Source organism: Dasypus novemcinctus, chromosome 24 (genome assembly GCF_030445035.2).
Source record: "Dasypus novemcinctus isolate mDasNov1 chromosome 24, mDasNov1.1.hap2, whole genome shotgun sequence".
Taxonomy (NCBI): domain Eukaryota; kingdom Metazoa; phylum Chordata; class Mammalia; order Cingulata; family Dasypodidae; genus Dasypus; species Dasypus novemcinctus.
The window spans coordinates 44,967,989-44,990,873 of record NC_080696.1 but is presented as its reverse complement, the minus strand read 5'-3'; the positions used below and the strand labels follow the sequence as shown (position 1 = coordinate 44,990,873).

The window sequence follows — 22,885 nt, the reverse complement described above, 5'->3', positions numbered from 1 at the left end:
ATTTTGTGTTTCTTCCTGGGACTTTGTAAATACTATATTGTAGAGATTCTGGATTCTGTTACATTGTTGTGAAAACATTGAGATTTTTATTTGGAGACAGTTAACTGAATTAGACTCAAAATGCTAACTCTGTCAGCATTTTTGGTGGAGAGCAGCTCTAATCTCATACAGATTACTTTCAGTTGCCCCATGCATATGTGAATCAGAAGTCAGCCAGAGACTTAGAGTTTATACTCAGAGTATGGGGTTCCCCTCTAATTTCTAGGGATCCCTTCTCACTTTGTGGCTTCTTTCCCTGTTGCCCCTTGCCAGAAAGACAGTGACTTTTTCTTTTCTTCTCATTTTTTAAAAAATTTGGTGGCATCATATATACAACATAATATTTCCCATTTACACAGTAGCTTTTTAGTCAGAGTTGTAGCTGCCCTATACCTCTCCCACCATGACTGAGAGGCCTTTTCATTAGGCCCAAACCACAAGTTTCAATTCCTCTCCAAAATCTGCCTGCAAAATCCTCCACTACTGGGAAGTGGATTTGGCCCAACGGATAGGGCATCTCTCTACCGCATGGGGAAGTCTAAGGTTCAAACCCAGGGCCTCCTGACCCGTGTGATGAGCTGGCCCATGCGCAGTGCTGATGTGGCCCATGTAGGGGAGCCCCACGTGCAAGGAGTGCGCCCCATAAGGAGAGCTGCCCAGCACGAAAAAAAGTGCACCCTGCTTAGGAATGGCGCCGCACACACGGAGGGCTAATGCAGCAAGATGATGCAACAAAAAGAGACACAGATTTCAGGTGCCACTGACAAGAGTATATGTGGACACAGAAGAACACACAGCAAATGGACACAGAGAGCAGACAATTGGGGGTGGGGGAAGAGGCAGGGAAGGAGAGTGAAATAAATTTAAAAAAAAAAAAACCTCCACTACCCTCAGATAGTTTTTTGCTTGTTTTGTTTTGTTTCTAATTTGTCCAGAGTTCATGGTGGTTATTTGCTGGCAGTTTGGTCTGTTAGGACCTTGCCCCTCCATTCCAGAAACAGAGTCTCAATGTTTCAAATTAGAGGCTTTCTTTGTATATCTGGTATCTTGGGACGTCAGGTGGTAGGGCACTGTCTAACCAATTAGAAGCTTTGGGTATGAGCTAGGTTTGTTCACTGTGGTTTCACTATTTCTTTGCGAACACTACCTATCTGACTGAACCATTTCATTGGGGAACTTCCAATATCAGTATTTTTGTTTCTTGTTTCTTTTTTTCTTTCTTGCCTAGATGATGGAAATTCAGCTGCCAATGTAGTGGGTACTGATGGGTCAAAGAGGGGAGTGTATGGTAAGAGCTAGGGGGTCACAGTGCCTCTGTCTCTCTTCCCTTTGTTCAGTATGGTAATTCCACATAAAACTGATCTCCTCGGGCAGAGAGGGGGAGATCCTCTATTTTACCCTCCCAAGTTTAAGAAGGGTGATCTAGGAGGCTAACTGATACTAAACAAATACTCAGCCAGTTCTCCTATTTTTAGACTGTCTATATCCCCACTTTTCAGGTGTACCTGGTACATCCAGTGCCTGGTCCCTTTGATATGCAGTGTTAAATTAGGTTGTTACTCTCTTGGGATTCTGCTTTCTTCAAATCATTTACCACTTGGCCTGCTTTCTAGCTTCCAAATTTTTGTCATTACTCTTTTTTCCAGTTTTATTTGTGGGTTTATTTGGGGGAGGGGTAACTATGCTTTTCTAAAATATCCTTTTACTAGAGGTTTGAAGAGATAAAAGAATTAAATATACGTGTTACTTCATAATCTTTAACTGGATTTCTTTGGTTTACATTTTTATACTTTTCAGTCTTCAGTCCTTTGGTAATTTTGGTAAATGGCACATGACCAGGGTTCTAACTTTATTTTATTTCCAGATATGTCTAATTTTCTAACCGCTGTTTATTAAATAGTCCATTCCCCCATTCATATAAAATATTATCCATAATATATATTGAAATGTGATATTTGCTGGATGTGTGTCTAGCCCTTCTATTATTTCAATCAATTCTTCTTTTCCTTTGTTTGTAGTATTTTATTCTAGATGAACTTCAGAATTACCCATTTAATCTATTCCTGACCAGCCCTCAATCAAGGGGGAAAATAATAAGTACATAAATATATAAACATATATGTACATACACATTTACATATCTATCTTTATATACATATATCCATTCATTGAGATTTTGATTGGCTTTTAGACTTAATTAGGGTAAGATTAATGTCTGCAAAATTAAGGAAAATGCCATTAATTACACTTATTCGAATCTTTTATATCCCCCATTCATTCAATAAATATTTATAAATTGCCCACCACATGCTAAACCTACTGTAGGTTATGGGGACATAGTGGTGAACAATATCAATATGGTTCCTTTGTTATGTTGTCAAATCCTGCATATTTCTTACTAAGTTAAATCCTTAGTTTTTTATATGTTTGTAGCTATTATGAATGGAATCTTTTTCATTCATTATGTTTCCCAGCCAGTTATGCTGGGAGATGAGAAAGCTGTTCATTTCCCTTTAGGCCTTCAGAGTTCAGCGTTTTCTGTTGTGCCAAAAATATCTCTGTCTGTTTTTCTCTCTCTCACACACACACCCCACCCACCCCACCCCACCCCCCAATCCCCTCTCTAACAAAACATACAGAGGATTTCCCGGGTGCCACTTGCTCTGACTGATACTTGACAGTGGTTCAAGATTATAGTTTGATGCCACGTTAACTCCTAGGGATTTCATTGAAGACGTGTTTTTGCAGAGGGTAATTACTCCACCAAAGTTTGTGGGGAAAATTTTATGTCTGATTTCTTTATTCAGATTTCTTTATTCAAGGATTTCTTGGTTTTTGAGCCTCTTTACCTCTCCTGCTATCAGTTTGGCTTTGTTCTTGTTTAATTTCATGCCAGACTCTCATACAGGAATGACGGCATAGCCAAAGGATCAGAAAAAGAGAGGTGGGGAATGATTTTAAAAGACTCAAATAATTGGACTTTTATTTTAGTGTTGTGTTCTTTCAGAGCACTCTCCCAAAATTGATCAAATTACAGAAATGAAAACTATTGTTCCAAACATCTTAAACAGTTTCTAAAACTGTTGCTATATCATAGCTGGGAAAACACTGTTCTCTACTTTTTCGGAGATTTTTTTTGTCCCTAAAGTGATGACTAGACTATGTCATCACTGTTTAGTGATTCCTCCTCCCTCCTGAGTCTACATACCAATTATTTTTAGAGATTTGATTTCCCAAACCCTGGATTATCAATCTAATTTTTTTTCGTCAGTGTGCACATTCTTCATTATTGCCAGTGCTAGGGTGACTTGGCCCTTTTCCGAGGTTCCTATCACTTCTGCTTTACCAACCAGTTCTTACTTCTTAGTCAACATTGTGCCCAAGGTAACATCTCCCTTGTTAAATTTCTTTGTTGTCAGCAACTAAGAAAGAAAAGATTAAGACTCCCAGCCCACTGTCGAGATTGCTACTATATCTTACTTCTGTGTTAATTACATGGCCTGCATCTAAAGGTACCTTCTGTGTTTTCTGTCTGGATGGACAAATAGGAATATTGCTCCCATAGAAGTTTTACTTCTCATTCTCTTTCCTTTTACCATCACCTCGAGCTTTTCCACCATGCTTTCTACCCTTGCTTCTTAATATTCTACACAGCTATATGACTTCTTAATAACATTGAACTTTACTTCCTTGCTTTATTTTCCTCTAAAAATTCTTTAATTCCACCATCCCCCACCTCCCCTCCAAAAAGCCTTTCCTTTGGTTCATTCTTACTTGCTTGATAATATACTGCCCAGATAACCTCAGTTTCAGCAATAAACTTGGAGGTTTTGTTTTGTACCTCTCCTAAATTCTAAAGCTTTGAGAACTATTAGGCTAGAAATGACCAACCCAAACATAAAAAGACTGCCTTGTGCTGCCTCAGTATAATCTTTTTGTCATTCTTAGTTTATCTTAAAGCACTAGAAACTGTTTGGAACCCTGATTCTTTGTTATAAGAACTACTAAAAGATGATTGAGGCTTTTATTTGCTTTTCCTGGTCTTATGATTAGATTCAGTCCAAGTATTAACTGGGAAATCCTTGGGAACAAGTACGTTGGATAGCAGTGATCAATATTATATATTTATAATTCTTCCAATCCTCTTTAGGTTGTTGTTGTTGTTGTTTTGGGACGAAGGTCATTTCACAATGCAGTTGTAGGTGTCTGCCCTGTGGCTATTGGGGGGTGTGGCAGGTGGTCCTTCTAGACTACTATCATTTGGTCCAAGTTTAGAAATGAGACATTTAAGGCCACTGGTCAACAACTTCCTGCATTGTTCTGCTATTCTCCATTGAAGTCATGATTAACACCTGGGCTTTCATTCGTTTGGGTCCCCTCAGATACACCTATGAGCGAATTGATGGGCGAGTACGGGGAAACCTGCGCCAGGCAGCCATCGATCGGTTCTGTAAGCCAGACTCGGACCGATTTGTCTTTCTTCTGTGCACCAGAGCAGGAGGCCTGGGGATCAATCTCACAGCTGCTGATACGTGCATCATATTTGATTCAGACTGGAACCCACAAAATGACCTGCAGGTAACCACTAGGATGATTGCTGTTTACTTTAGCTGCCTCTGCATCTAAGAATATCATGACATCACCTGGCTTGGCTATAGTGTCTGCCATGCTCCTTGCTATGGTGTCAACCAGGTGATAGGTTTAGGGGCCTTGGTCAGGGGTTGAAAAATGAAAAGTAAATATTGACCCATCCTCTTAATCAAAGAGTGGTTCTTTCCTTTTGCTTGAAATCAGATGATGTTTCACAATGGTGGCCTCCAAATACAGAGTAGTACTACTGTTTAATATTATTATCCAACATAAAAAAGAAAGATATTAAGCTTGACTAACTCTCTAATTCTTGATATATGGATGGACTCTGGTTTTTACTTGGTTTGTTTTCAGATGGTCATGTGTGGTAAAAGAGATAACCAGAGGGGTGGGAAAGTTCCATAGTGTGGCAGGCACCCTTACTAGTTCATTTGCTCTCCATTTAATGTAGTGTGTTAGAGACTAATGTGCCTAGTGGATTTGTGATTATGTATTTTCTAATTTCTACCCAAACTAAATGACACACACATTTGGAAATACATTGAAGACCAAGTATTAAAAAAGAAAAATGGCAGAGCTGATGCTCCTCCTGGTTCAGAGTTCTTAACCAATCCTATTTCAGAGTAAACACAATGACAGTCTAACCAGATCAAACAATAACTCAGCCAAAAAGATTCTAAATTCTCAAAAAGACTGTTTAGAATGTAGAATGTAGAAACCTTATAGTTTCTTTATGACCATCACCTTAAATGTATATTATATTTTGGAATAATGGCTAATACTAGGAGCATGAGTGTGTGGTGGGGAGGGTGGAAGCATAGCTCAAAAATCTTTTTTCATAGTAGAGGGAATTGATCAAAAAAAGTTTGGAGGCTGCTGTTTCACAAAACTAGAAGGATACCTTAGAGGATACTGCAAGGGAAGGGATGCAGGGAAGAGGGAGCTAAGTTAACAGGTCTCTGAGTTTCTTCCCTCCCACCTACTTCACACAGTCCTTCTGCTTTGTCTTTCATCTAATAAGTTTTCAAATAAAATTTTATTCAAAAGAAGCAATCTGCTAGTTCAAAATCGATGCTTTAAATTATAATATTGGTAGCAGTTGGCTAAAACTGGAAAACTTTTTTTTTTGAGAACGCATTATAAGCATATTGTGCAGCATTATGTTCAGCATCCAACTTCAAATAAAATAAATGTTTAAGAATTTTGGCGATGGGAAACGGACTTGGCCCAGTGGTTGGGGCGTCCGTCTACCACGTGGGAGGTCCGCGGTTCAGGCACCGGGCCTCCTTGACCGGTGTGTGGCTGGCCCATGCGCGGTGCTGATGCGCGCAAGGAGTGCCCTGCCACACGGGTGTCCCCGGCGTAGGGGAGCCCCACGCTCAGGGAGTGCGCCCGTGGGGAGAGCCGCCCAGCGGGAGGGAGAGTGCAGCCTGCCCAGGAATGGCGCCGCCCGCGCTTCCCCTGCAGCTGATGGCAACGGAGGCGGACGGGGAAGCAAGGCGCAGCAAATAGACGCAGAGAACAGACAATCAGGGGAGGGGGGAAAAAAAAAAGAATTTTGGTGAAAAGGATGTTAGGAGCAAAGACAACTTGTTAGATGTAATGAATAATTTTTAAAGATGTGCAATTCAAAACTAAAATAATAAAAGTTAACATTTGACCAGGTTATTAGCAAGAACTTTAATTAGGGTAGTTATAAACATCAGGGATTGAATGATACATACCCATTAGCCACCTGTGGTCCAGTTACCTGTCTTCATAAATAGTTCTATTGGAACACAGCTACACCTCATTGTCTGTGACTCCTTTCAGATTATAATGGCAGAGTTAGGTAGTTGCAATAGAATCTTCATAGCCCACAAAACCAAAAATATTTGCTATTGGGCCCTTAACAGAAGTTTGCCAACCCTTGATACAGACAGTTTCTTAAGTCCTTGATAGCAGTAAGTTTTGTGCTCATTTGCAGTGCTCACTTGACTGAGAGGCTTGGACCCTAGGAGAATGATGGAATGAGAAACTGAAATTGCAATGATGGCCAGTTTGAGGCCATGTTAGCTGGACATGCACAAGGGGAATATCAGGTAGGCAAATTGGAAAGATGGGGCTGGCATTTAGAGACGGTTCATGACCATAGACAAAGATTTTGAAATCACCCTGCTTCGCCTAGGTAAAGTTTAAGCCTTACTAGTTGAATAGGTACAGTGCTACCAAGAAATGGAAGGAGAAATTTATGAGAATGTTCAAACCTAGTAGAGGAAACAATGTCGTCATCTGAGGTGATTGCTTTCTGTATGTAGCAGCAAGAGGGGTCTGGGACTTTCCAGAATTAGAGTTTGTAGAAGGGAGAAGAAGCTTTGGAATAATGTTTTTTAATTTTCACTGCTGGGGAACTAGCAAAAGATGAATAAAGGAAAGCTAGGGAAGTCCAAACTGAAATTGGATAGTGTGAATTTTTTTAGGGTGCTGAGTCAGTTTCTGTATTTCTTGTAATACTCAACTTGAATGATGAAACAAAGGAGACTGGTACTATGGGTGATCCAGGGTAGGGGCTCCTACTAAGAATTTCGCAGAAATTTAATGGATAAATGTTTGATGCTGGCAGCCTCTCTGTTGTCCAGACTGGCTACTGCGTCTCTCCTTGATTCAGTAGTTTCTGTTTCTTTTGTTATTCTTAAAGTTCAGTAACTCATAACTGTTGATCTTTACTTTTGAAATGTCTGACTAAACTGGGTAGAAGAAAAAGAATTGAAAAGAGTACAATAATGTTAGAACAGAGAACTACATCAGTGGCTTTTCGAGAGAGGGTTGGTGACTATAAAAAGATAAGATAGAGAAAGGAATGTCCAAATTCTAAGTCTCCCACAGAAGTGGAATAATAGGACTTGAGATTATCCACGGAATGATGAACACTCAGTAGATACACTCACTTTCCCTGGCATTTGCTTTTGTATCCAGGTGCTATAGATATAATTTAAAAGAGAGAGTCTGGATACTAGGACCACACCATCGTGTGGTTCACAGGAATGTTGCTAAATCAACTGTAAAAATCTGTGAAATGAGATGGTGATCCTAACAATAAAAAAGTTAGAACACTCCTTGGTACTCTTAATTTCTAGGTAGGACATGCTAACACACAGACACACAATTGTTTACACACACTAATATTTTTTATAAATAAAGTTTTCAGTCATCTGTAGGTCTTTAAGGTTATTGAAAAACCACAATTCCTACTCTGATATAAAATGATTGTATTGGCAGATGAGCTTGATTGTAGTAATATAGGGGTAAGTTGAAATATGAACAGCACAGTATAAATGGCAGTGCCACAGGAATGAAAATCTCATCATGATCAGGGTATTATCCTCTACCCTAGAGGAATTTGAGCACAGTTTTAGAGGTCCAAGTTCAGACAATAGAAAATATGAGTGTTCAATTTGGTCTCAAATAGCCTGGAAAGATTGGATATAGGCCATGGTTATCCCAATTCAGGATACCATGGGGAAGCAGTGTCAATGCCTCAGAACCTTGTGAAGCTGGCTTGATAAGGGGGAAGCTAGACTCGGCTAAAGATGGCCTGTGTCCCGGAAACAGGCCTGCAGACAAACCACCTTCCAGCTGAAGAACAGGTTCCATTCTCTGTAAAGTCAGTTGAGAATCAGAGAACAGCATTTCCTTTTCTGGATGCCTTTTTATTATTAGCAAGAGGGCAAGCATTCAGCTCAGCATTTCTGCTCTGGTTTTCTGATCTTTGAATATAGGATTGGAGGTTTAGGAATGCTAGAGTTTTTTCTTTTTTGTTTTGTTTATTGTTTACGTATTTATGATATATGAATGTCATATGCTGTTTTCTTTTATCTTGTTAGCCTGAAGGGTCCAATAAAGCACATAGCTCTCCCATGCCTAGATCTGAACCAATTAAGAAATAACATAGGTATGTAATGGAGGATCGGAATGTTACTATTATTAAATTGTGAAGCTGGATTAGATAATACAGTTTGACTTGTAGCTAGAATTAGACTTCCTAAGACTCCTGCATATACCCTCCCTCCTCATCCCTAAGTTAAACTTATATGCCCTGAACTGCTGGTAGCCATCCGTGGAGGAGAAGGGTGCCCTGGTAACCTGCCAGTGGCCCAGAGAAGACTCTCCCTGCTTTCTACAAGAGATGCAGGGGAGGGGGCCAAGGCCATACAAGCTTAGACCCTGACCTATCTCTTATTTGAGTAGAGAGAGGAAGGAGGATAGAGATAGAGAGACAGACTGTTCTGTTCCTACTTGGGAGCAGACACTCACTTTTGTAAATATGGTCAAGAAATAAGACTCTCTCCATAATATCTACCACTGTAGCTTAGCATTTCTTTTCCCTTCCAAAATCTTCCCCTATTCCAGAAAAGGTAAGTTACACCTATAATAGGATCCAGGGTGAAAACTGAGCACTACTTAGGAATAATAAGAGAGATTAGAATTAGTACTAATGAACCTCAAAACTATTATCATTTTACCTGGACTATCACAGGCAAACCAATTTTTAGGTCTCCATAAGGGAAAATCTTATCTAGAGATATTGGGTAAATTCCATATCCTCTCTCAAACCTTGAATGTATGTCTGGTCAGTATATGTAAAAAAAATTTCGGAGTGTGAATTCACCTTTTTTTCACCTTCATTCAGAAAGCACAAGCTGGTGATTCAGCCCTGGTACTTCAGCAGCAGGAGCTTTTTTGACCATGTTCCCTCTAACATGGGGAAAGAGGTTAAGAAATGCCCAAAGGAGGTGGCAGTAACACAAGAAGGGAAAAATAGCAATGAAAAACTGGTTTCTTTTCTTCTTTCTTCTCATAAGGTAGAAGCCAGTATTGTTGCTAGATCTGAGGACAGAAGTGGGCCTCTTGGAAATAGCAGGGTAGCATTTGGTCTCCTGATGCCTCTTCTCACAGAGACCACAAGTACCTTCTTTCCTTGCTCCATGATACCTTTGATTGTTGTTCTCTGGGTGGACTTTTTACCCTTTGAGGCAAGGGTCTCTTGGGGTTGTACAGGGTTCAGGGTAATAGTGTTGGAGGCTGCACAGTTCCATGTCCTTCCTGTTGCTAAGGTCCCTAAAGGAAGAAGTCACAAAGTATGAGAGCAGATGTACTGGCAGAGAGCACAGCCACAGTGTAGTGCAGCTGTTGTACATCAAAGTATTTTGGAAGGGCGGAGGTTGTACAGCCTAAGGAGCCAGAGCCCCTTCCATGATCATTGGAAACAGGATTCCAGGGACCTGACTGACTGCTTGAGGAAGGAGAGATACTGGTCCCTTTGGCCACAGTTTTTGCTACCACCATATTGTCAGCGGCACCCTTCTTGCCAGTCTGTGTGCCTGGAGCGTGTAAGACTAGACCCTACTGAGTTTACTTTTTTTTTTATTAGAAGAAAGTTAGAATCTGTGAAATCATGTGCAGAGTTCCATTACACAGTCCATTCAGTCAGTGAATCCAGGGTGGTGACATGGCCATGAGCTACATTGGCCAAGTTTTCTGCTCTCATGGGCTTTCCTTTTAGTGGGTAGGCAGACAATAAACAGGTAAAAATAAACAAGATAATTATTCATAGTAAGAAGTAGCAAAGAAAATAAAACAGGATAAGGGGGTAAGAATGATAGGGGTTGGGAACCCTGACTTAGATAACATTGTCTAGGAAGGCTTCTTTGAGAAGTTGATATTTGAGCAGAGACCTAAATGATGAGAGGAATCTTAAATGATGAGCGCAGGATGAAGAATGATCTGGTCAGAGGGAATAAAAAGCATGAAATGCATAGGGTGGAAAGGAAGATAGGTGACATACCTGAGGCTCAGATACTTAATTAGTGTATAGCATCAGTCCCACAGTCAAGTTTGAGCACTCTCCTGCTTCTCTTTTGGTATCCTTCTTTTTTCACTCCCTGCTCATTATTTCTGCTGCTCTAAAGCACCCTTTTCTTGTGCTGTAAACTCATCTTCCGTTCTGTTCTCAGCCAGCCCTTGACTGATTTATCTGACACATTTATTGAGCCCCAGACAACGCCTAGGCCCTAGGGAAACAACCTTGCTCAAGACTTTGGTTTGGTCTGGTAAACTAAGTCACACAGTAGAATCAGAGTGCAGTGGGCAGACCTCAGTACTGTTTCCCAAAGACATTATCAGTTTTAGACGGGATGATACCTTACACAAGGAATCAATCTTAAGCTGGAAATTGCAGATAAAAACTTAGGCCTTGCAAAGGACGTAGTCTAGGCAGGGCAGTTCCCCAGCGCTGTCCAGTTCATACTGCATAGATAGCCCTTTTCCTCTTTTACATGAGTACATAGCCTGTTGAGGCAACACTTCGAGTGCTAGGAGAAAAGTAAAGTTTCTGGACTTGAAATGAAATACTTGTGACTAGAAAATGAGCTGGGAAACTATATCAGCCTGTTAAAAGTGGTTGAGTCTGGGAGGTACTATAGGTAGTTTTTAAATTTTATTTATTTTTTAAAGATTTATTTTTTATTTCTCCCCCCCCCCCCCCCCCAGTTGTCTGCTCTCTGCTGTGTCCATTCACTGTGTCTTCTTCTGTGACCATTTCTATCCTTAGGAGCAGCACCAGGAATCTGTGTCTCTTTTTGTTGCATCATCTTGTTGTGTCAGCTCTCTGTGTGTGGCGCCAGCCTTGGGCAGGCTGTGCTTTTCTTTCATGCTGGGCGGCTCTTCTTACGGGGCACATTCCTTGTGCGTGGGGCTCCCCTATGCAGGGGACACCCCTGTGTGGCATGGCACTCCTTGCGCGCATCAGCCCTGTGCATGGGCCAGCTCCACACGGGTCAAGGAGGCCCAAGGTTTGAACCACAAACCTCCCATGTGGTAGGCGGACACCCTATCCACTGGGCCAAGTCCGCTTCCGCTAAAAAAAAATTTTTTTTTTTCCGTTAAAAAAAAAGTTTTTTTTTTAAACTTTCTGATTATACAGAGATTTCTTGAGGAACAAGTAATGTTTTCAAGTATTAAAGAAAATATGTTTTTTCAAAGTAGAATTAATTAGAACTAATGATATGGGAGACTATTATGAGCATCAAGAGAGGAATCAATAATGTACTTGATTCTTGGTATCAGCTATTACATTTTCACATGATTATTTGTAAAGACATGGTATCAGGTTTTTCCAGCCTCTGAGACTAATATTAGTAAATTGGGGGCCTAAAATCAGTTTAGTTTCTGTCACTTGTTAGGCAACTGAACCACAACCCATTTCGTCCCATTGCAGTCTCTGGGGTCTGTACGTGTTTTGTTTTGTTTTGTTTTCCTTTTTTTCTGAACATTATTACTTGTTTCTCTTAGGCCTTTATTCAGGTCATATGTACTAAAAAAGTCAAGAACAAATGATGAGACTGCAGATCATGCAGGAGAGCATTAGCGCTCTAGAATTTTCCCTGAGGGGAAGGGGGAGGGAGAGTATAGGGTAGTACTACTGCCCCCTAATTGTGTCTATGTTTATACCTTTGTTGAGTCATCTCAATTTGACTTAGTCTCAGTGTTGCTGACTCTTGCTCTATATACTTCGTCTTTGTGTGTGTGTGAGTTCTGATTAAGAATGTAAGGATTGTATGATTGGCTGTGTGAGAATTTGATTATAAAATGAGTCTCTTAGATGGGACAGGACTTCATCCTATTTTCTTTCAGGTAAATCCTCTTGGGAGAGCATCTGCCTATCTCCTGGTATAATTTAGCTGCTTGTGGCAGTGGCTCCCCCAAACAGGGTTTTTTCCCCCTCAGTGACCAAGAAGTACAGAGATGGGAAGTCTAGGACTAACGAAGTGGCTTCGTAGGGTCATCAGAGTCCCAGATTCCTTCCGTCTTAATGCTCCACCATCCTCAGAATGTGTGGGTTACATCTTTTTGCCATCAAAATAGAACATCACAGAAGTGACGCTGTGTCCTTCTCAGGGGGTCATATCAGGGGTTATGTGGTGATGTTACCTGTGATCACTGGTTAAAGTGATGTCTGCTGGGTTTCTCCATTGCAAAGTGACTATTTTTGTCTTTAAAATGAAAAAGTATCTTGTGGGGAGATATTTTGAAACCCTGTAAATATCCTGTTTTCTCTACATACTTTTGCCCATTAATTTTAGCACCCATTGTTGGTTCTTGCCTTAAATAATTATTACTGTGCTATTTGGCTAATAGTAAATTTCTATTTCCATTATTCTTTCTATATTTATTAATTGGAATTCTACTGTAAAGAAGAGTTGTCCTTTCTTTTATTTATTATTTATTTATATCCTTATGAACTTGTGGGTATTTATTTTATCGGTTATAATCCATTACTCTCAGTATTTATTTTGAATCCTATGTCTTTTTTAAAATTTATTTCCCTCCCCCCATTGTCTGCTCTCTCTGTCCATTCACTGTGTGTTCTTCTGTGTCTGCTTGTATTCTCATCAGGTGGCACTGGGGATCTTTTTTCTTTTTGTTGCGTCATCTTGCTGCATCAGCTCTCCGTATGTGTGGGACAACTCCTGGGCGGGCTGTGTTTTCACACAGGTCAGCTCTCCTTGCACGGGGGGCACCCTTACACAGGAGCATCCCTGCGTGGACTGGTACTCCTTGGGTGCATCAGCACCGCACGTGGGTCAGCTCACCACACGAGCCAGGAGGCCCTGAGTATTGAACCCTGGACCTCCTTTATAGTAGGCAGATGCTCTCTCTGTTGAACCACATCCGCTTCCCTACTCCTGTGTCTTTTTGACACGTTCCCATCATTCTTTTACTTTACTTTACACCTCAAGATGTTCCAGGTTCATGTTGAATTTTTCTTGGCACAGCCTTAGAATCAACCTTTTCTTCAAAGATCCTTGGTTTCTTTTGTTTGAGAATGATATTTAGAAGCCAAGATTTGGTAGTAGATACGCCCACTGCTACCATAATCTTACTGTTTCTAGACCCTCTTAGCACACAGATTTAGAAAATATAGAAAATATATATATACTAGCACACACACTCATATCACACATCTGTATTTATTCTGTTATCTTTCCATCTGTTCTGATATCTCCTATTCCAGTCCAACACCACAGGGTTCATTGCAGCCTTCCCCCTTTCCTTATTTGTAACACCTTTCTCTGATAGTGAGAAGCCTAGCTACTCAGTCCTAGTATACATATAAAGTAGTTTCAGACTTGCTAACCCATATCCTGTGAAAAATAAATTTACTGGAGTATGATTTTGATCTGTAGTTCTTTTTGTCTTTGGCTTATAGTAATAGTCAAAATACTGTTTTCCAATGTAACTTAGGGGTAGTTATTTTCTTCCCATTGCTTTCAGTGTGGAGTGAGCGAGGGGTGGGAAAAAACAGTCCCTAAAATTCAAAAGCAAAATGAAACAATTGAATCTAGCAGTGTATCAATTGCATAGGGTAACCCTGAGAGGAATTATAACGTGTCTATATTTAATATTTTTGTATTTTTTAATTTTTATATAATTTCAGTCTTACAGAAGTTAAGAACTCCCATATACTCTTTATCCAGATTCATCATCTGTTTATAATTTGCCCCATTTACGTTGTCATTTGTGCTCTCTGTCTCAAATGTCTATGATAATACATACACATAATTTTTTGTCTGAACCATTTGAAAGTAAGTTGCAGGTATTGTACCTTTTTACCCCTAAATACCTCAGTATGTATTTCCTAAAAGCAAGGATTTTCTCTTACGTAACCACAATACAATTCTCTCTCAAAATCAGAATGTAAGAGGTTATCTAATCCATAGTCCATATCAGAATTTTATCATTTGTCTCAATATATTTTATTGCTACTATTCCCCTCATTCAGGATCCAATTTAGGATCATGCATTTCATTTACTGCTTAAATCTCTTTAGTCTCCTTTATTTTATTTTATTTTTTTTTATTTCTCTCCCTCCCTCTGTTGTCTGCTCTGTGTGTTCTTTGTTTGCATTCTTCTCAGCAGCACCAGGAATCTGTATCTCTTTTTGTTGCATAACTTTGCTGCATCAGCTGTGTGTGTGTGTGGCACCACTCTTGGGCAGGCTGCACTTTTTTTTGCATGGGGTGGCTCTCCATGCAGGGTGCACTCCTTGTGCGTGGGACTCCCCTATGTGGGGGACACCCCTGCATGGCACAGCACTCCAGTGTGTATCAGCACTGCGCGTGGGCCAGTTTACCACATGGGTCAAGAGACTCTGGGTTTGAACCCCGGACTTCCCGTGTGGTAGGCGGATGCTCTATCAGTTGAGCCAAATCAGCTTCCTTCTTTAGTCTCCTTTAATCTACATCAGTTTCTTGGTCTTTCTCTTTCATGACTTTGATGTTTTTGAAACATACAAGTGAGTAGTTTTATAGATTGTCCCTTAATTTAGGCTTGGTGGTTATTCCTCATAATTGGATTAAGGTTTAGTAATACCACAGAAGTGATATGTCCTTCTCATCATCTCATGTAAAGAATACGTGATATCCATTTAACTGATAATACTGATTTTGATCACTTGGTTAGGTGGTGCCCGCCAGATTTCTTTACCACAAAGTTGCAAATTTTTCCTTCAAAATTAATAAGTAATTTTGAAGAGACTTCTGTACCTCATCAAAGTGACACTCACTGGTTTTAGCACCCATTAATTATTTTTGCCTGAATTAGTTAAAAAGGTGATTTTCTACTTTGTCTGTGTTTCTTCATTTGTTAGTTGACATTGTACAATTAGGAAAAGTTTTCCCTTTTCTACCATTTATTTATATCAGTATGAATTCATAAATTCTTTTTAATTCAATGGATTATAATCTGCTACTATATTTTGTTCAGATGCTTAAATAGTCCTAGATTTAGCCAGTGAGTGCCTCTTCAAGCTTCAAACGTTGTTTTGATATGTGTCATTCATTCTTTGAGTATTTCCTTACATTCTGTCTTGGTGTAATATGTTTTAGGGTCATTCTGTGATTTCTCTACCCTCACCTTGAAGTTAGCTGTTTCTTCTATTGGTTCTTTTTTTATGGAGAGAGAGATTTAGAAACCAAGATCTTGGTGCTAGGTATGTTCGTTGTCACTGGGATATCATTCCTTCTAGACTCTATCAGTGGACATAGATAGAACACACACATGTAAAATATAAATATACATATGCATTTGTGTTTATATGTGTGTGTACACATGTACATATATAAGCATGCAAACATAAAAGATATTCATATCTACTATTTTTGTTTTTGTGTATACACATGCATACCTAATTATAAGCTCATACTAATACCTCGAAATCTATTCTAATACCAGTTTATTCTAGTCTTCCTCCTTTCTATATTTGTAACTTTCTTCTCAACAGTAAAGTTTATTTCTTTTACCCCAGTATATTAACTCATTTGCTTAATCCCTGTGTTACATAGAAAGCAAATTCAAAAATTGATAGCCCTACCACTGCAAAAAAGAAACCTACTCAAGTGTGTCCTTAAAACATTAATTTGACAGGAAAACAAAATTCTTATATTATTTTCAATAACCATATTTTTGGGGATAGTATTGGTATTGTTTTTCTGAGACTGTTACATATGTATTGTAGGATAAATCAAATGAGTCATGATATTAATCTGGTCAAATACTGAGATTTTCAACATGGTTGGAAAGATACAGATGTGAATGGGGTGATAAAATTAAGTCAAAATCCTGTAGTCCTAAATTTGAATTTAAAGTATCAGTATGAACTCATGATATATTTTGTCTTATGTATCCATGCTTTGTATATACTTATACACACAATTTCCGATTTTTATCCACTTAATAGACCTGGAAAAATGACCAACTTTGTAATAGTGAATACCTAATATCCAGACTGTTGTCTCTAAATACTATTTCCCACTAAAATAAATCAGTACTCCTTGAAAAAAAAATGGCTGAAGAGTCTGAAATATTTTACCATAGCAGAAAACAATGGAGCTATGAAAAACTATGTGGGTCATGTCAAATGGTTTCAGGACCCACTTGAAGAGGCTCCCACAGGCCATATTTGAAAGTAATAAGATTATAACTTGAATGCAATAATATGTATCACATATATTTAAATGTATGACTTTATTGTGTTTCTTATTAAATAATTTTTTTTAAGTCTTCATTGGCTACTTCTGGAGGATATTATTTTGGAAGCCGATTAAATAAGGGAAAAAAATCAAACATTTATCTAGTCCCTTCTATATTAACTGTATATCAGGGTAGTCAAAAAGTAGATGAAGGGGAATTATAACCCTAATAAAGTAATGGATCTAAACAATGATCATAATTCAAAAGAAAACCAGTCATCTTGTGCCTTCTTGATGGAAATTTAAGAACCACCTAAAAAATATTCTTGCCCGAAATCAAATCTTAACTACATCGAGTATCAAGATGTAACTCCCAGTTTACAGGAATCTGTTCAGTAACATAGCAGGAATGCAGCCAGCAAAATGTAGACTGTAGGACACTATAGGACAGATACTTGGTTTTCTTTCAATAAATTGTATTTTAAAAGAGAACGAGTTGGAAGGCAGGAAGTATCTATAGATTAAAAAATACTTGAGACCTATCAACCAATTGTAGCGTATGGGCTTATGTAGATATTGAGCTAAATAAGCACATTGTTTGAAAAAAATGATGAAATCAGGGAAATTTGAATACTGACTAGGTTTTTTGATACTAAGGATTAATTTTTTTAAGTGTGGCAGTGGTAATGTGATTATGTTTTACAAGAGTCCTTTTCTTTAGAAATGCGTACTAAAATATATAAGGATGAAATAATATGCTGCCTAGGATTTGCTTCCTAACAGTCTTTGAGGGTAGGGCATGGTAGAGATGAAACAAGATTGTCCATGAAGGGGCATTGTGTTTTCTCTACTTTTGTCTGTGTTTGAAAGTTTCCATAGTAAAGTTAAAAAATAAAATGAAAAGTGGCCTTGACTGCTCTGAAACATTTCTCAAGAGAGCAGAGCAGTATTCTTGGAATGAAAACTGCCTCACAAGATGTCTGTGCTTAAAAAGCTTGGGGAGGGTAGGAAACCATGTCTTCTCATTGTTTTAACCCTAATACCTGATAAAATTCCTGGCACATAGTAGTCACTTATTAAATGATTGGTGAAGAAAGGCGTGACCTTGAAGCAACAACTTGCATTTGGGTGTATTCTATTCTGAAATCAGTCCCATGATCTCATAATCATGAGAACTGGCCACTAACACCAACATGGCATTTTAAGCATTTCCCTATTTCCAAGTCTCCTGCCATTATACGTGGTAACCTGAAAAATGACTCTCCTTCCTTCCCAGGCTCAAGCTCGATGTCATCGGATAGGTCAGAGCAAAGCTGTGAAGGTGTATCGCCTCATTACTCGTAACTCATATGAGCGTGAAATGTTTGACAAGGCCAGCCTAAAACTGGGTCTGGACAAGGCTGTTCTTCAGGACATCAACCGAAAGGGTAGCACCAATGGGGTGAGTATGATGGTACCTGCTCTGGAGTCTCAGGGAACATTTACCACACATCCTGAGCCTCTTTGTGTTTTTCCTCCTTGCACCTGTTTCAGGGTTCATTTTCTCCATATTTGAGTCAATCCTCACATCTTTGTTGGGTGATTCCCTCTGGCAGAGAATAGTTCAGGATCAGGCCTCTGCATTTTATGATGGATAAAGGAGATCTGTAGGAAGGAACTATTTTGTGGAAGCGTTGTCCAGCATGCAGTAATATTTTGATACACTGTTTTTAATAGTGCCCATGTGAAAGGCACCAGATATTAACACTCTTAACTATGTAAATATGTAAGTGTGACCATGTAAATATATATTTGTGACAGACTTTGAACTCCTTGAACATATACTGGGGCCTTTTTAAATATCTATAATCCCCCATGGCCCCTAACAGTGTTTGAGATATTAAAGATACTCAGTGTTTGTTGGTCAGTGAATAAATGAATAAACTAACAGCTTGAAATATGACAGTTCATAAAATCTTGTTTTCCCCTCTAGGAGGGATAAAAATTGCAGCTAAGATTCTGTCTTAAAGTGTAGACAAACAAAGCAGGATATCTCCTTAATCTCTTGGATCAGGACATCAAAGATTGGGAATTAAAATCTTCTAAATGAGTTATCTGTACTCCAGATAGTTTATATCCTGTTAGCTATACATATTTTGTAAGTATAATACTTCATTACTAGTGCTGGGAAACACGGTATTCCCCCTTGTGATTGATATAAAGAGAACCAGATTCTTAATTAGAACCAGGAAAGGATGCTTTGAATCCCATTTCCTGTTTTCAGCAAGCAGTTGAGAAGCTCACACTTGGCGTGGGGTGCTTTTTTTTTTTTTTTAAGAAATGACATCATTTCCAAAATGAATGTACATATTTAATAAAGAATAAACCATTATTCTTCAGTTCATTAGTTACATCTGGAGGTTTTTAAAGATACAAACTCAAACTAAAAAAAAATTTTTTTTACATCATGTATATCCTCTTCAATAGCACATAGTTTTAATGGCTTCTGTAGAATATTAGGGCCTTTGGTTCATGTGCTGGACTTCATTCGAGACCTCCTTATAGAGTATTGTTTACTTGTCCTCCCCATAGCTCTCTTGAGAATGTTTATCTTGGTTTTCACTTTGTAATGTTTGTTGTCCGTGTCCTTTATTCTTCTGACATGTGCAATTAGTGGAAGAACGGTGGCTTAAATCATAAAGGCCAGATTTGAGGCTGTTTTTCTCCTGTGCATTTTCAACTTTGTGAGTAGCCTTTGGTGACCTATCCAGGTGCAGCAGCTCTCAAAAATGGAGGTGGAGGACTTGCTCCGGAAAGGTGCTTATGGAGCATTAATGGATGAAGAAGATGAAGGGTCCAAGTTCTGCGAAGAAGACATAGACCAAATTCTACAGAGGAGAACCCACACCATCACCATCCAGTCTGAAGGGAAAGGATCAACTTTTGCCAAGGTATAGGACTTTCTCTCTAGAGTCCTTGTTGGGGGGAAAAAAAGAAAATTGCTTATTTTTTTACCTTGGTTAGCCAGGCTTCTGTTTCCCTCAATACAAACCCATGAAATTTTCTGACTACATATCTAGATTATTGCATGATACTCTGAAGATGCAGACCCTTAAATGGGAGTCTGAGTAATGAGCAAGAAGCTACACAAAGAAAGCACCATCCCTGACCTTTGAGAGGTGATCTTTAGCAGACAGGATTGACACTTTTATTTGCAGTTTGCACTATTTTCTGTTTCAAGGACTGTTCTGAAACCCTTGAATGGTCATCTTGATTCCCTTGTAGACCACTCCTTGATCAATATCAGAGAGTTGAAACTCCATTGAACACTCCGTTCCTCAAACTCAAGCAAGTATTTTGTTCATTTCATGAGAAAAGAGATTCTACTCAAGATTCCCAACTTCTAGTCTAGGTGCCTCTTTCTGAAATTTAGATCATTGGATTTAAAATTAAACTCTTCAAATTGCTTAGATTGCCCTCAGGTTTCCCTGGCCACAGGCTATGCCCACTGTGTGAGCTTTGTGACTTCTGCTTAAATCTCTTATTGGTAGTTTATGTGGAATGTTTTTGTGCTTTAATTTATAGAGAGAATGTGAGTGATGAATTGCTCATCTTAGTACCCCTCACACTGCCTAGCCGAGTACCTTTCCTATAGCAGACACTTGGTAACTGTTAAACTGAAAGAAAAAATTTCATCTCGAGAAATTGTTAAAATTAACACTTTCCTGGCAAACTATACACTAAGTTACACATTGCCATTTCCTTCCAGGGGTTATCTTGCTTCAAAGGTTAAGTTCTGAAAAAAAAAGAAGTCCTGAAAGTAAGAATAGCTTTGAGCTTTTCATGGTTGTTTGGAGGCTCTGTTAGGGGTTTTGGTTTTAAATGTAGATGTACTTGTTTCTGGTGCGCTTGAAATAACACAGGTGTTTTATTAGCTTGTACTCTATTCGCATGCAGTTTATTGAGCCTTGCCTTCTTCACAGGCTAGCTTTGTGGCTTCAGGAAACAGAACAGATATTTCCTTGGATGACCCTAACTTTTGGCAGAAATGGGCTAAAATAGCTGAATTGGACACAGAAGCAAAGAATGAAAAGGTATAGTCTTAAGAATATTTTATTCCTTTGAACATTTCACTGATGTCTTAATATATCAGTCAATTCACACACAGCTCAAGTCCTTATTTACTACTGAGCTCTGGTTCTTAAATATTTTCCATGTAAAGCACTTAAAATATACCTGGCATATAGACAGAGCTTGAAAAATGTTAATTGTTATAATTTAAGAATGACCTAATGGAACCTAATGGTCTATGGGACACCTTTAGACAAAGGCAATTAGAACTGGGAAACTGGCCAAAGAGGTCATCAGATTCAGCCCTCTGTCCCCAGCCACATCCTTCCCTGGCATATGACTAGTTTACCTCTGTTTAAACACTTCTTGCAAAGGAAGCCTCATCTCTGACAAATTATAGGAAGAAGGAAAAGGAACATGATGAAGAAAATTTTGTTGGCTTACCTCCATTCTTTCAGTATCTCGGGTTTTCCTCATTCTGAACATGAGGAAGAGAATGGGTTTTGGAAGGAAACCTGAGTTTGAATATTGGCTCTTGCTGCTAACTAGCTGTATGCCTTTGGGCAAGTTACCTCACTGAGACTCAGTTTCCTCCTGTGAAACAGGAGGTGGTGATGTCCGCTCTCTGGGATTGTGAGATAACATTTGTGAGTGAGTATTAAGTGGCATGGTGCCTAGCCCAATGTGAGGCCTCCTTAAATGTTAGTTTTCCTTTCCAACAATGTAATCCCATCATCTCACTTCAGAGTGAGTACATATTCCCTCATCCGTTTCTATTTTCTCAGGTGAATGTTGAACTCTTCTGGATCACAACCTCAGGAGACAATCTCTGCTTTTATCTAGCTAATTCAGTAACCAGCACCAGCCATACCTATTCTTCTGTGAGCAACCAGAGGTTGCTTAATCTAGCCTTTTTTCTCTAAATAGGAATGTAGTTTTTCCTCTTTTCACAAATACTCTGTAGTGTCATAGTCAAGAAGTTACTTTGGATACAGAACACAATGGGTGATAAAGGGTTAAGGAAAAAAAAGTTGCCAGAGGGCAATAAAAAATAGTTGCAGCAACTTCAAAGTAGGGAGGAAACTAGGTTTTTAAAGCAGGGTGACTCTAGAAATTTGTATTCTGGCAGTGTAGAGGCACATTCAGGAGCTTAGCCTAGCTTGGGAAAGAGGTATAGGGGAAAGGAATGAGAAGCAGAAAATGATGAAGACAAAAGCAATAGATGTGGCCAAGCAAGCCACCAGAATGAGTGAGGTTCCTGAGCTAGGGATTGTGTTTTCAGTGAAAGACAAAATGTTAGTAGATAGTGCCAGTGGAAGGCAGATAATGAAGCAGCAGGAATAGTTATTTGTCTTCAAGAAGTTGCTGAGCAGATGGAATTCTCTGACCTGTCCTGTCTCCAGAGTTGAGGCTGCTCTCTGCATGCTGAGTAGAACAGCTGGGGCTCACCACTCTAGTCTTTTTTGGCAAGAGCTGACTGCCACTCTATGCATAGGGTGGCCTTGCCTGTTCGTACCCATCTTAGAATGACTACAGAAACAGATGGTAGCAGACAGCACTGGAGGCTGGGGAACACACCTAAGTTCAGCAAGTCCCAGTGAATCCCCTCTGCTTGGCCTGTGGTCATAGAGACAGTAAGAGTACTTAGAAGAACCTTTTCTCTGTTGAAGGATGAGACAGAATGTGGCTCTCTGGCAGATGTGTCCTGAGGAACAACAGCAGAATATGTTTTATATTGTAATGGGGTAGAGAAGAGGGGCTTTCTCCCCAACAGTCCTCTCTTCATAGGAGAGTTTAGTGATTGACCGGCCTCGTGTAAGGAAGCAGACGAAACACTACAACTCCTTTGAGGAGGATGAGCTCATGGAGTTTTCAGAGTTAGACAGTGATTCTGATGAAAGGCCCACACGATCAAGGCGCCTCAATGACAAAACCAGACGTTACCTCCGAGCCGAATGCTTCCGGGTAGAGAAGAACCTGCTCATCTTTGGGTGGGTATTCATTCGCTTTGCCTATGTTTTTTTGTTGTTGTTGTTTTTCCCTTCTGTTTTCCGGTACCTGGGATTCATCCAGTGTGTTTCTCCAGTCACCTCTGGAGTTTTGGAGCTGATAGGGGAACTGCTAGAGCAAGAGAGAAAGAACTAGCTTGTTCATTTTATCCTTTGCTGCCGTATAGTAGATGTACTATGATTTTCCCA

The 22,885-nt window shown here is 39.4% G+C and overlaps 1 protein-coding gene across 6 annotated transcripts in view; it reads left to right on the top strand.

The window, feature by feature from the left end:
* The window catches only part of CHD6 (chromodomain helicase DNA binding protein 6), a 250,596-nt gene that overhangs the window by 173,647 nt on the left and 54,064 nt on the right, over positions 1-22,885 (top strand). For all 6 annotated transcript variants that reach the window (XM_004447680.5, XM_071211719.1, XM_004447678.5 and 3 more), the window contains 5 exons: positions 4,422-4,617; positions 17,914-18,078; positions 19,388-19,567; positions 20,600-20,710; positions 22,476-22,678. In XM_004447680.5, the coding sequence (XP_004447737.2) occupies positions 4,422-4,617; positions 17,914-18,078; positions 19,388-19,567; positions 20,600-20,710; positions 22,476-22,678 (855 nt within the window). The remainder of the gene's footprint in view (positions 1-4,421; positions 4,618-17,913; positions 18,079-19,387; positions 19,568-20,599; positions 20,711-22,475; positions 22,679-22,885) is intronic.